This window comes from Pseudophryne corroboree, chromosome 7, assembly GCF_028390025.1.
Source record: "Pseudophryne corroboree isolate aPseCor3 chromosome 7, aPseCor3.hap2, whole genome shotgun sequence".
Lineage (NCBI taxonomy): Eukaryota > Metazoa > Chordata > Amphibia > Anura > Myobatrachidae > Pseudophryne > Pseudophryne corroboree.
Window position 1 is genome coordinate 314612758 of NC_086450.1, and position 13770 is coordinate 314626527.

Below are 13770 nucleotides of genomic sequence, written 5' to 3' on the forward strand. Positions count from 1 at the left end.
GAGCAGTCACACTCACCCCAGGGCAGGGTTTTCAGAACAAAAGTGTAGTTAGAAGGTGGTAGCAGCAAGGACGTATACAATCAGTGGCGGGAAACAGCCGTGCCCTGTCCGTAGGCCAAAATATCAATGGATAGAAAATACAGGCTTGTGTAAAAGCAACAATACGGATGGGAATATTGAAGAGGGAAGATCCTGCAGCAATTCCGGGAGGCAAGTGTAGGATATTGGTATGTAGTACCCTGTAGGATATCAGTGCAGTACAGCAGTGTAGTCAGTTCCAATCTATATACAGCTCCTATGTGACAGAATGGGAGAGCTGTGCAGCGGGAACATCTGACTGCGCTTCCAACAACATGCTGAGTTAATATAGATAATATAGATATTGATAGTTCACAGGGCCCAGGAGAGTCCCAGCAGCAGCCCTTAGAATCCACTAGTTATTGTTCACAAGGCACATGAGAATCCCAACAGGCAGCTCTTCATATGTCCAGGCGCAGGCAGCAGGCCATATAAGCAGCTTCTAAGATGGCCGCCGTGCCCCTTCCCCTTCCCCAGGAGTACCTGCAGTTTCTCCGGCTAACAGGGCTCCAAGCCACAGCCCGACAGGCAGAAGAGAGGTAACCCCCTGTGTGCAGTCTCCCCGTGGCGTCCGGCGGCAGCAGCAGCCCGCCGCTCTAGCTCCGGGCGACCCGCGGTCGAGGCCGCCGAAATCGAGGCCGGGGATCCGGAGGAGATGTAGGCCGCAGGGCCGGAGGTCAGAAACGCCGCTCCACGGGTCCCGGAGATCGCGGAAAAAGGTGCCCGCCGGTGTCCACAGCTTGTGGTGAAGATTCCGGCCGGGCAGAGACACCAGAGGAGGATCAGGATCGGTTGCAGGAGTTTGGTGGCCGGGGAGCTCCCGAGTTCTGCTGCTTACTCCTCAGCCGTCGTAGCCACGCCTTTGTTCAGTGTTTAACAAACAGCAGCAAGTTTAGCTTACTGCTGTTTGTCACTGTACTGCTTATACCATCTATGGATGGCATTAGCAATAAGGTCCCCTTCCGGCATAGCTAAATTCCCGCCAGGTGAAATTGCAATTCCCATGCATATTTCACAACAGCTTAGCACTGGCAATGGTAGGTCAGTGGAGGACACTGTAGACGAAGAGGACGTTGTTGGACCTTGACAGAAGGGTAAGTAATGTTAAATACCGGCAGCATATTCATTAGTATTACTGTGACATTAAATGAAATATTCTGCCTGCTGGAAGCATTGTTGATAAATGGAATCCTTAGAACTGTTATAAAGTTATGACATGCCATATTGCAACCTTTTTAAAGCATTTATTTAATACTCTGGCTTTGCAGCTTCCTACAACAGAGACAACACCTAGTGTTTCTAATATCACTCCATCTGCGGAATCTGAAATACCTCCCTCAAGAAAGCCTTCTACACAAAGTGTGGACACTAACCGCATGGAGCTTGTAGTACTTAGTGACCATGAATCTGGACAGCAGAGGTGAGTTTATTCACATCTACCAATTAATTGTTTTTATAAGCTGCACATTTTTCCTGTTCCATATCTGATCAGTGCTGTCAGGAGCATTCTCAGGCCCTAATGCTGTACTTCTTGGGACCCTCACCTAGGCTGCAGACATAGACTGTGCTGTCGTCGTCCCTCCCAGACTCTGAATGCAACTTCTGCAAAAGCAGATGCTGAGCCTGGGCGGATGTGACCGCACAGTCTAGTAGGTAGCTATTGGCCAGCACAGTCATTTGCCCTGGGCAGCATTCTAACCTCACATAACTACCTGGCAAGAGCGGACTAAGTGCCAGGGCACTGTCCGGACCCCCGCCAGTATAAAAAAGTTTTAAAAAAGAGCGGGTCTGAAGCGCCCCATTACGGGGGTGGGGCTTAGCCCTCACAGCACACAGCCCGGCGCCATTTTCTCTACACAAGGCTGCAGAGACGCTGGTCCTTCCTCACACTGCTGTACAAGTAACAGGGTGCAAAACAGGGGGGGCACAGTGGTTTTGGTGCATTATATTAACTTATAAAAGCGCTGCAGGTCTGGGACATTGTCTGTAGTGTTTTCAGACCGGGATTAGGCGCTGGGGTGTGAGCTGGCAATATCTCCCTCTGTGTCTCTCTGACAGGCTTTACTGTGGGTCTGTCCCCCATAGGCCCAGTGTATCTGCGTGTGGTGGGTGCACGTGTGTCGGCATGTCTGAGGCGGAGTGCTCTTCCCAGGAGGAGACTCTGTAGGGACACAAATGCCGACACCTGATTGGGTGAATGTTTTGAGTGCTTTGAATGCAAATGTGGCTCTGATAAATAAAAGATTGGATAAATCTGAGTCTCGGAACCAGGCTTGGAAGAAATCCGTAGAGGATGTGTTGTTTCAAGTCCAGACCCTCTCGGGGTCACAAAAACGTTCATTTGCCCAGCTGGCAGACACGGATACCGACACGGACACTGACTCAAGTGTCGACTATAGTGATGCCAGATTAGAGCCAAAACTGGCAAAGAGCATTCAGTACATGATTGTGGCTGTAAAAGATGTATTACATATCACTGAGGACCCTACTGTTCCTGATACTAGGGTCTGTATGTATAAAGGGAAGAAACCTGAGGTAACATTTCCTTCCTCTCATGAACTGAACGCACTTTGTGAAAAGGTTTGGGAAAGTCCTGACAAAAAGTTTCAGATTCCCAAAAGGATTGTAGTGGCGTATCTGTTTCCCTCTGGGGCTAGGGAAAAATGGGAGTCACCCCCATTGTGGACAAAGCTCTGTCACGGCTGTCCAAAAAGGTGGCTTTCCCATCCCCTGACACGGCAGCCCTAAAGGATCCTGCGGCTCGTAGACAGGAAACTACATTGAAATCCATTTATGTAACCACAGGTACGCTACTCAGACCAGCCATTGCATCTGCGTGGGTGAGTAGTGCTATCGAAAAATGGGCAGATAACTTGTCATCTGAAATGGATACCCTGGATAGGGATAGCATTCTTTTGACACTAGGTCATATCAGGGACGCTGCAGTCTACCTAAAGGAAGCTGCAAGAGATATTGGCCTCTTGGGCTCACGGGCCAATGCCATGGCAGTCTCAGCGAGGAGAGCATTGTGGATTCATCAGTGGAATGCTGATGCTGACTCTAAGAAAGCTATGGAGTCTCTACCGTATAAAGGTGGTGTGTTTGGTGACGGCCTCGCTGACTTGGTATCTACGGCTACCGCGGGTAAGTCATCATTTTTACCTTATGTGCCTGCACTACAAAAGAAAGCACACCACTATCAGATGCAGTCCTTTCAGCCCAATAAATAGAGAAGGGGCCGAGGGTCTTCCTTCCTTGCTACTAGAGGAAAGGGAAAAGGTAAATGATCACCCGCCGTGGCCGGTTCCCAGGAGCAGAAGTCCTCCCCGGCTTCTGCCAAGTCCACCGCATGACACTGGGGCTCCTCTGCGGGAGTCCGCACCGGTGGGGGCACGTCTCAGACTCTTCAGTCAGTTCTGGGCTCGTTCGGCCCTGGACCCATGGGTTTAGAAATAGTGTCCCAAGGGTACAAACTGGAGTTTCAAGACGTCCCCCCTCAGCGATTTTTCAAATCAGCCTTACCAGCTTCTCTTCCAGACAGGGAAGTGGTATGCGCCGCAATACAAAAATTGTGTCACAATCAAGTCATTGTCAGGGTTCCCCCGTCGCAACAGGGAGAAGGCTTTTATTCGAGCCTTTGCGTTGTCCCGAAGCCAGACTGCTCAGTCAGACCAATCCTCAACCTCAAATCCCTCAATTTCTACCTGAGAAAATTTAAATTTAAGATGGAATCTCTCCGGGCTGTGATCTCCAGTCTGGAGGAGGGGGATTTTATGGTGTCGGTAGACATAAAGGATGCCTACTTACATGTTCCCATTTATCCTCCACATCAGGCTTACCTGAGGTTTGCAGTTCAGGATTGTCATTACCAGTTTCAGACGTTGCCGTTTGGTCTGTCCACAGCTCCGAGGGTTTTCACCAAAGTAATGGCCGAAATGATGGTTCTCCTGCGCAAACAAGGAGTCACAATTATCCCGTACTTGGACGATCTCCTGATAAAGGCGAGATCCAGGGAACAATTACTGCAGAAGATTACGCTCTCCCTGACGATTCTGCAGCAACATGGTTGGCTCCTAAACTTGCCAAAATCGCAGTTGGTTCCGACGAGACGGCTGTCGTTTTTGGGAATGATTCTGGACACAGAATTACAGAGAGTTTTCCTCCCAGTGGAAAAGGCTCTGGAAATTCAGAACCTGGTCAAACAAATTCTGAAACCAGCACGAGTATCGATTCATCAATGCACTGGGTTGCTGGGGAAGATGGTGGCGGCCTACGAGGCCATTCAGTTTGGCAGATTCCATGCCAGAGTGTTTCAGTGGGACCTATTGGACAAGTGGTCCGGGTCCCATCTGCACATGCACCAAAGGATAATCCTGTCCTCCAAGACCAGAGTATCACTCCTGTGGTGGCTGCACAGCTCTCACCTCCTAGAGGGACGCAGGTTCGGTATCCAGGACTGGATCTTAGTGACCACAGATGCGAGTCTCCGAGGCTGGGGAGCAGTCACGCAGGGGGAAAGCTTCCAGGGAATATGGTCAAGCCAGGAAATGTGTCTACACATAAACGTTCTGGAATTAAGGGCCATTTACAACGGCCTTCTGCAAGCGGAACATCTTTGCAATAGGCCCGTCTTGATTCATTTGGACAACATAACAGCAGTAGCGTACATAAACCGCCAGGGCGGAACAAAAGGCAGAGCGGCAATGGCAGAGGCCACAAAGGTGCTCCGTTGGGCGGAAAGGCATACAAGCGCTCTATCAGCGATCTTCATTCCAGGAGTGGACAACTGGGAAGCAGACTTCCTCAGCAGACACGATCTCCATCCTGGAGAGTGGGGTCTTCATCAAGAGGTCTTTGCAGAAGTGATAAGTCTTTGGGGAATTCCTCAAATAGACATGGTGTCTCGCCTCAACAAGAAACTTCAGAGATATTGTTCCAGGTCAAGAGACTCTCAAGCAATAGCAGTGGACACCCTAGTGACACCGTGGGTGTTTCGGTCGGTGTATGTGTTTCCTCCGCTTCCACTCATTCCAAAAGTGATAAAGATCATAAGAAGAACAAAGGTTCAAGCGATCCTCATTGTTCCAGATCGGCCAAGAAGGGCTTGGTATCCAGATCTTCAGGAATTACTCATAGGAGATCCCTGGCCTCTTCCTCTGAGGGAGGATCTGTTACAGCAGGGGCCGTGCGTGTTCCAAGACTTACCGCGACTTTGTTTGACGGCTTGGAGGTTGAACGTCGGATCCTAGCCCGAAAGGGTATTCCCAAGGAAGTCATCCCCACTCTTATTCAGGCCAGGAAAGGAGTAACGTTTAAACATTACCACCGTATTTGGAGAAAATGCGTGTCTTGGTGTGAATCCAAAAAAGCTCCTACGGAAGAATTTCAGTTAGGATGTTTTCTCCATTTTCTCTAACGTCCTAGTGGATGCTGGGGACTCCGTCAGGACCATGGGGAATAGCGGGCTCCGCAGGAGACAGGGCACATCTAAAAAGCCTTTTTAGGTCACATGGTGTGTACTGGCTCCTCCCCCTATGACCCTCCTCCAAGCCTCAGTTAGGTTTTTGTGCCCGTCCGAGAGGGTGCAATCTAGGTGGCTCTCTTAAAGAGCTAGTTAGAAAAGTTTTTTTTAGGTTTCTAATCAGTGTCTCCTGCTGGCGACAGGAGCACTGCAACGAGGGACTTAGGGGAGAGACTTGCAACTCACCTGCCTGCAGGAGGATTGAAGTCTTAGGCTACTGGACACTGAGCTCCAGAGGGAGTCGGAACACAGGTCAGCCTGGGGTTCGTCCCGGAGCCGCGCCGCCGATCCCCCTTACAGACGCTGAAGAACGGCAGAACGGAGGTCCGGAAACAGGCGGCAGAAGACTTCAGTCTTCATAGAGGTAGCGCACAGCACTGCAGCTGTGCGCCATTGTTGCTACACGGCTCACAGATCTCGGTCACGGAGGGTGCAGGGCGCTGCTGGGGGCGCCCTGGGCAGCAATATAGAGTACCTTAGAGGCAAATAAATACATCACATATAGCCATTAAGGCTATATGTATGTATTTAACCCAGGCCAGTTTATTAGAAAAACCGGGAGAAAAGCCCGCCGGAAAAGGGGCGGAGCTTATTCTCCTCAGCACTCGGCGCCATTTTCCTGCACGGCTCCGCTGGTGAGGAAGGCTCCCACGACTCTCCCCTGCACTGCACTACAGAAACAGGGTAACAAAGAGAGGGGGGGCATAAATTGGCGATATAAATATATATTGAGAGCGCATATATAGAAACAACACCTTCTAGGGTTGTTATATACAGTATAGCGCTTTTGGTGTGTGCTGGCAAACTCTCCCTCTGTCTCCCCAAAGGGCTAGGAGGGTCCTGTCTTCAATAGAGCATTCACTGTGTGGCTGCTGTGTGTGTCGGTACGTGTGTGTCGACATGTATGAGGACGAAGTTGGTGTGGAGGCAGAGCAATTGCCGATGATGGTAATGTCACCCCCTAGGGAGTCGACACCGGAATGGATGGCTTTGGTTATGGAATTACGTGATAATGTCAGCACATTACAAAAGTCAGTTGACGAAATGAGACGCCCGGCAAACCAGTTAGTACCGGTTCAGGCATCTCAGACACCGTCAGGGGCTGTAAAACGTCCCTTACCTCAGTCAGTCGACACGGGTACCGACACAGATGAATCTAGTGTCGACGGTGAGGAAGTAAACGTATTTTCCAATAGGGCCACACGTTATATGATCACGGCAATGAAGGAGGCTTTGCAGCTCTCTGATACTACTGGTACCTCAAAAAGGGGTATTATGTGGGGGGTGAAAAAACTACCTGTATTTTTCCCAGAATCAGAGGAATTGAATGATGTGTGTGATGAAGCGTGGGTTACCCCCGATAGAAAAATGCTAATTTCAAAGAAGTTGTTGGCATTATACCCTTTCCCACCAGAGGTTAGGGCGCGCTGGGAATCACCCCCTAAGGTGGATAAGGCGCTCACACGTTTATCAAAGCAAGTGGCGTTGCCGTCTCCTGATACGGCCGCCCTCAAGGATCCAGCAGATAGGAGGCTGGAAACTACACTGAAGAGTATATACACACATACGGGTGTTATACTGCGACCGGCAATAGCCTCAGCCTGGATGTGCAGTGCTGGGGTAGTGTGGTTGGATTCTCTGACTGAAAATATTGAGACCCTGGATAGGGACAGTATTTTATTGACTCTAGAGCAATTAAAGGATGCTTTTCTTTATATGCGAGATGCTCAGAGGGATGTTTGTACTTTAGCATCAAGAGTAAGCGCGATGTCCATATCTGCTAGAAGAAGTTTATGGACGCGACAGTGGTCAGGTGATGCGGATTCCAAGAGGCATATGGAAGTATTGCCATATAAAGGAGAGGAATTGTTTGGGGTCGGTCTTTCGGACCTGGTGACCACGGCAACTGCCGGCAAATCCACCTTTTTACCTCAGACCCCTTCACAACAGAAAAAGACACCGTCTTTTCAGCCGCAGTCCTTTCGCTCCTATAAAAAGCGACCAAAAGGACAGTCTTATCTGCCGAGAGGCAGAGGAAAGGGTAAGAAAGGGCAGCACGCAGCCCCTGCCCAGGAACAGAAGCCCGCCCCGGCTTCTACAAAGCCATCAGCATGACGCTGGGGCTTTACAAGCGGACCCAGGAACGGTGGGGGGTCGACTCAAGATTTTCAGCAATCAATGGGCTCACTCACAAGTGGACCCGTGGGTCCTGCAGATAATATCTCAGGGTTACATGCTGGAGTTCGAAAGGTTTCCCCCTCGCCGGTTCCTAAAGTCTGCTTTACCAACGTCTCCCTCAGAAAGGACGTCGGTTTTGGAAGCCATTCACAAGCTGTATTCTCAGCAGGTGATAGTCAAGGTACCCCTCCTACAACAGGGAAAGGGGTATTATTCCACACTATTTGTGGTACCGAAGCCGGACGGTTCGGTAAGACCTATTCTAAATCTGAAATCCTTGAACCTGTACATACAGAAATTCAAGTTCAAGATGGAGTCACTCAGAGCAGTGATAGCGAATCTGGAAGACGGGGACTTCATGGTGTCCCTGGACATAAAGGATGCTTATCTGCATGTCCCAATTTACCCCTCACACCAAGGGTATCTCAGGTTCGTGATACAAGACTGTCATTATCAGTTTCAAACGATGCCATTTGGTTTGTCTACGGCCCCTCGGGTCTTTACCAAGGTAATGACCGAAATGATGGTTCTTCTACGAAGAAAAGGCGTATTAATTATCCCTTACTTGGACGATCTCCTGATAAGGGCAAAGTCCAGAGAACAGCTGGAAGTCGGTGTAGCACTAACCCAGGTAGTGCTCCAGCAACACGGGTGGATTCTGAATCTTCCAAAATCTCAATTGACCCCGACAACTCGTCTGCTGTTCCTGGGAATGATTCTGGACACGGTTCAGAAAAAGGTGTTTCTCCCGGAGGAGAAAGCAAGGGAGTTATCCGAACTTGTCAGGAACCTCCTAAAACCAGGAACGGTGTCAGTACATCAATGCACAAGAGTCCTGGGAAAGATGGTGGCTTCGTACGAAGCGATTCCATTCGGCAGATTCCATGCACGGACATTTCAGTGGGATCTGCTGGACAAATGGTCCGGATCGCATCTGCACATGCATCAGCGGATAGCACTGTCACCAAGAACAAGGTTGTCTCTCCTGTGGTGGCTGCAGACTGCCCATCTGTTAGTGGGCCGCAGATTCGGCATACAGGACTGGGTCCTGGTGACTACGGATGCCAGCCTACGAGGTTGGGGAGCAGTCACAAAGGGAAGAAACTTCCAGGGCGTGTGGTCAAGCCTGGAGACGTCTCTTCACATAAATATACTGGAGCTAAGAGCGATCTACAATGCTCTAAGTCTGGCAAAACCGCTGCTTCAGGGTCAGCCGGTGTTGATCCAGTCCGACAACATCACGGCAGTCGCCCACGTAAACCGACAAGGCGGCACGAGAAGCAGGAGTGCAATGGCAGAAGCGGCAAGGATTCTGCGCTGGGCGGAGAATCATGTCATAGCACTGTCAGCAGTGTTCATCCCGGGAGTGGACAACTGGGAAGCAGATTTCCTCAGCAGACACGACCTTCACCCGGGAGAGTGGGGACTTCATCCAGAAGTTTTCCACATGATTGTGAACCGTTGGGAAAAACCAAAGGTAGACATGATGGCGTCTCGCCTCAACAAAAAATTGGACAGGTATTGCGCCAGGTCAAGAGACCCTCAGGCAATAGCTGTGGACGCTCTGGTAACACCGTGGGTGTACCAATCAGTGTATGTGTTCCCTCCTCTGCCTCTCATACCAAAGGTGCTGAGAATTATACGGAAAAGAGGAGTAAGAACGATACTGGTGGCTCCGGACTGGCCAAGGAGAACTTGGTATCCGGAACTTCAAGAGATGCTCACGGAGGATCCGTGGCCTCTACCTCTGAGAAGGGATCTGCTTCAGCAGGGACCTTGTATGTTCCAAGACTTACCGCGTCTGCGTTTGACGGCATGGCGGTTGAACGCCGGATTCTAAAAGAAAAGGGCATTCCAGAGGAAGTTATTCCTACCTTGATTAAGGCTAGGAAGGAAGTGACTGTACAACATTATCACCGCATTTGGCGAAAATATGTTGCGTGGTGTGAGGCCAAGAAGGCTCCAACGGAAGAATTTCAATTGGGTCGATTCTTACATTTCCTGCAAGCAGGATTGTCTATGGGCCTAAAATTGGGGTCTATTAAAGTTCAAATTTCGGCCTTATCAATTTTCTTCCAGAAGGAATTGGCGTCAGTGCCTGAAGTACAAACTTTTGTCAAAGGTGTACTACATATACAACCCCCAATAGTGCCTCCAGTGGCACCGTGGGATTTGAACGTGGTTCTAAATTTTCTCAAATCTCATTGGTTTGAGCCGTTAAAATCGGTAGAATTAAAATACCTTACATGGAAGGTAACCATGCTGTTGGCCCTGGCTTCTGCCAGGAGAGTTTCAGAGTTGGCAGCTTTGTCATACAAGAGCCCATATCTGATATTCCATTCGGACAGGGCAGAATTGAGGACGCGTCCTCAATTTCTCCCTAAGGTGGTTTCGGCATTTCACTTAAACCAGCCTATTGTGGTGCCTGCGGCTACTAGCGACTTGGAGGACTCCAAGTTACTGGACGTTGTCAGAGCATTAAAAATATATATTTCAAGGACAGCTGGAGTCAGAAAAACTGACTCGTTGTTTACATTGTATGCACCCAACAAGATGGGTGCTCCTGCGTCTAAACAGACGATTGCACGTTGGATCTGTAGCACAATCCAACTTGCACATTCTGTGGCAGGCGTGCCACAGCCTAAATCTGTAAAGGCCCACTCCACAAGGAAGGTGGGCTCATCTTGGGCGGCTGCCCGAGGAGTCTCGGCATTACAACTTTGCCGAGCAGCTACGTGGTCAGGGGAGAACACGTTTGTAAAATTTTACAAATTTGATACTCTGGCTACAGAGGACCTGGAGTTTTCTCATTCGGTGCTGCAGAGTCATCCGCACTCTCCCGCCCGTTTGGGAGCTTTGGTATAATCCCCATGGTCCTGACGGAGTCCCCAGCATCCACTAGGACGTTAGAGAAAATAAGAATTTACTTACCGATAATTCTATTTCTCATAGTCCGTAGTGGATGCTGGGCGCCCATCCCAAGTGCGGATTGTCTGCAATGCTTGTACATAGTTATTGTTACAAAATCGGGTTATTACTGTTGTTGTGAGCCATCTTTTCAGAGGCTACTTCGTTTTGTTATCATACTGTTAACTGGGTTCAGATCACAAGTTGTACGGTGTGATTGGTGTGGCTGGTATGAGTCTTACCCGGGATTCAAGATCCTTCCTTATTGTGTACGCTCGTCCGGGCACAGTACCTAACTGAGGCTTGGAGGAGGGTCATAGGGGGAGGAGCCAGTACACACCATGTGACCTAAAAAGGCTTTTTAGATGTGCCCTGTCTCCTGCGGAGCCCGCTATTCCCCATGGTCCTGACGGAGTCCCCAGCATCCACTACGGACTATGAGAAATAGAATTATCGGTAAGTAAATTCTTATTTTCTACAAGCCGGTGTGGATGCAGGCCTAAAGTTGTGCTCAATTAAAGTTCAAATTTCGGCGTTATCGGTTTTCTTCCAAAAACAATTGGCCTCCCTTCCAGAAGTTCAGACCTTCGTGAAAGGCGTATTGCACATCCAACCTCCCTTTGTGCCCCCTGTGGCACCATGGGATCTAAACGTGGTGTTGCAATTCCTTCAATCTCATTGGTTTGAACCGTTACAGAAGGTAGAGTTGAAATTCCTTACTTGGAAAGTGGTCATGCTGTTGGCCTTGGCATCCGCAAGGCGGGTGTCTGAATTGGCGGCCTTGTCTCACAAGAGCCCTTATTTGATCTTCCATGAAGATGGAGCAGAGTTGAGGACTCGTCAGCAGTTTCTGCCGAAAGTGGTTTCATCGTTCCACTTGAACCAACCTATTGTGGTGCCAGTGGCTACTGACGCCTTGCTGGAATCGAAGCTTCTCGATGTAGTAAGAGCTTTGAAAATTTATGTCGCCAGAAAGGCTCAGTTTAGGAAAACTGGCTCTGTTTGTCCTGTATGCTCACAATAAAATTGGGGCTCCTGCTTCCAAGCAGACTATCGCGCGCTGGATCTGTCATACGATTCAGCAGGCTCATTCTACGGCTGGATTGCCGTTACCGAAATCAGTGAAGGCCCATTCTACCAGGAAAGTGGGCTCGTCCTGGGCGGCTGCCCGGGGAGTCTCGGCATTACAACTTTGCCGAGCAGCTACTTGGTCGGGTTCAAACACCTTTGCGAAGTTCTGCAAGTTTGATACCCTGGCGAATGAGGAACTCATGTTTGGTCAATTGGTGCTGCAGAGTCATCCACACTCTCCCGCCCGTTCTAGAGCTTTGGTATAAACCCCATGGTTCTTGATGTGACCCCAGCATCCTCTAGGACGTATGAGAAAATAGGATTTTATACCTACCGGTAAATCCTTTTCTTAGTTCGTAGAGTTTGCTGGGCGCCCGTCACTGTGCGTACTTTACCTGCAGTTATTAGTTGTGGTTACACACGTGTTGTGTTACGTTTGTAGTCAGCCTGTTGCTGATGTTGTTCATGCCGTTGACTTGCGTTGTGTTAAATGCCATGTTGTACGGCATGCTTGAGGTTTGAACTGGTATGTATCTCACCTTAGTTTAACAATAAATCCTTTTCCTCGAAATGTCCGTCTCCCTGGGCACAGTTTCTATAACTGGAGTCTGGAGGAGGGTCATAGAGGGAGGAGCCAGTTCACACCCCTTTGAATGTCTTAAAGTGCCCATGTCTCCTGTGGATCCCGTCTATACCCCATGGTTCTTGATGTGACCCCAGCATCCTCTACGGACTAAGAGAAAAGGATTTACCGGTAGGTATTAAAATCCTATTTTTAATTCTGATCACCTGTGGCGCAGGCCCTATATCAGCAGGTTCCAGATATAACAAAAGCACAAATTAGAACTGTGTTGCCTACAGTTCAGCGTGAAGTAATAACACCATAGGGAAATGTCTCACTAAGCAACTGATATTTACTTAAAGCAACCTATATATGAAAGCACACCATGAGGGCTATGTAATTGGTTTTAAGATCATAAAACTGGCAATCGGTTATAAGGCTGGTTACTTATTCCCCCCCCCCCCCCCCCCCCCCAATATGCGTCATAATTTGGAATATAAAAGTTGTGTGTGCGCCCATACTGGGAAATACTGAATTTATGCTTATCCAACCCAATTAACGATGCTGTAAATGACGCAGTAGCTCCCAAAATATATTCAGCATATAGAAACTCAAATTGGGAAAAAACAGATGGTCTATCATTATGCAACAAATATTTTAATAAAACATTTTTTAAATAATACATTATGTGCCTGCAAGCATATTTTCCAGTGGTGGTGCATGCCCCTCTGATGGTGGGAATAGCGGTGCATGCCTCTCCAGTGTTGGTGGTGATGGTGTATGCCTCTCCGGTGTTTGGGGGGGACATGGCTCTCCGGTGGTGGTGGGGGCACTTGCCTATCTGGTGTTTGGGTGGTCGCACATGCCTCTCTGGCAGCAGTTGTGTGGGACATGCCTCTCTGGTGGTGGTGTGGGGCATGCCTCTCTGGTGGTGGTGTGGGGTATGCCTCCCTGGTGGTGGTGGTGTGGGGTATGCCTCTCCAGTGGTGATTGTGAGGGTGCATGGCTCTATGGTGGTGGCGCCCGTCTCACTCAGGCTGGAGGTGGTGCTTGCCTCACTCATCAGGGATCTTTTGGTGCTTGCCTCACTTGGGGGGCTGGTGCTTGCCTCTCCCGGGGTAACAGGGGCCTGTTTGTTGGGGGCATCTGACTCTCCGGTAGTGATGATGCAGCCTCATGCCTTTGCATCACCTTAATTAAATAAATATGAAATAGAAATTCTACATAAATAAGCTAAGTTATATGCAAACATTCATTCTAGTCAGGCTTCCAACAATTACCATCCCCTGGGGCTGCCCTCATGAGAAGTGATCAGTGATCTACTTCAATAAAGTCCAAGGGACCCATTTATCAACCATCGCATATGCAGTGTAATGTGGTCATGATGTGCTGCACGTCAATTAGGCCAACCCTGCTGATGACGCCATGAAGGAGAATGCGGGATGTACTGCTG

At 49.3% G+C, this 13770-nt stretch overlaps 1 protein-coding gene across 1 annotated transcript in view; it reads left to right on the forward strand.

The window, feature by feature from the left end:
- The window catches only part of ATF7IP2 (activating transcription factor 7 interacting protein 2), a 233173-nt gene that overhangs the window by 141893 nt on the left and 77510 nt on the right, over positions 1–13770 (forward strand). Inside the window, exon 6 of the mRNA XM_063934278.1 lies at positions 1347–1498. Within this exon, the coding sequence (XP_063790348.1) occupies positions 1347–1498 (152 nt within the window). The remainder of the gene's footprint in view (positions 1–1346; positions 1499–13770) is intronic.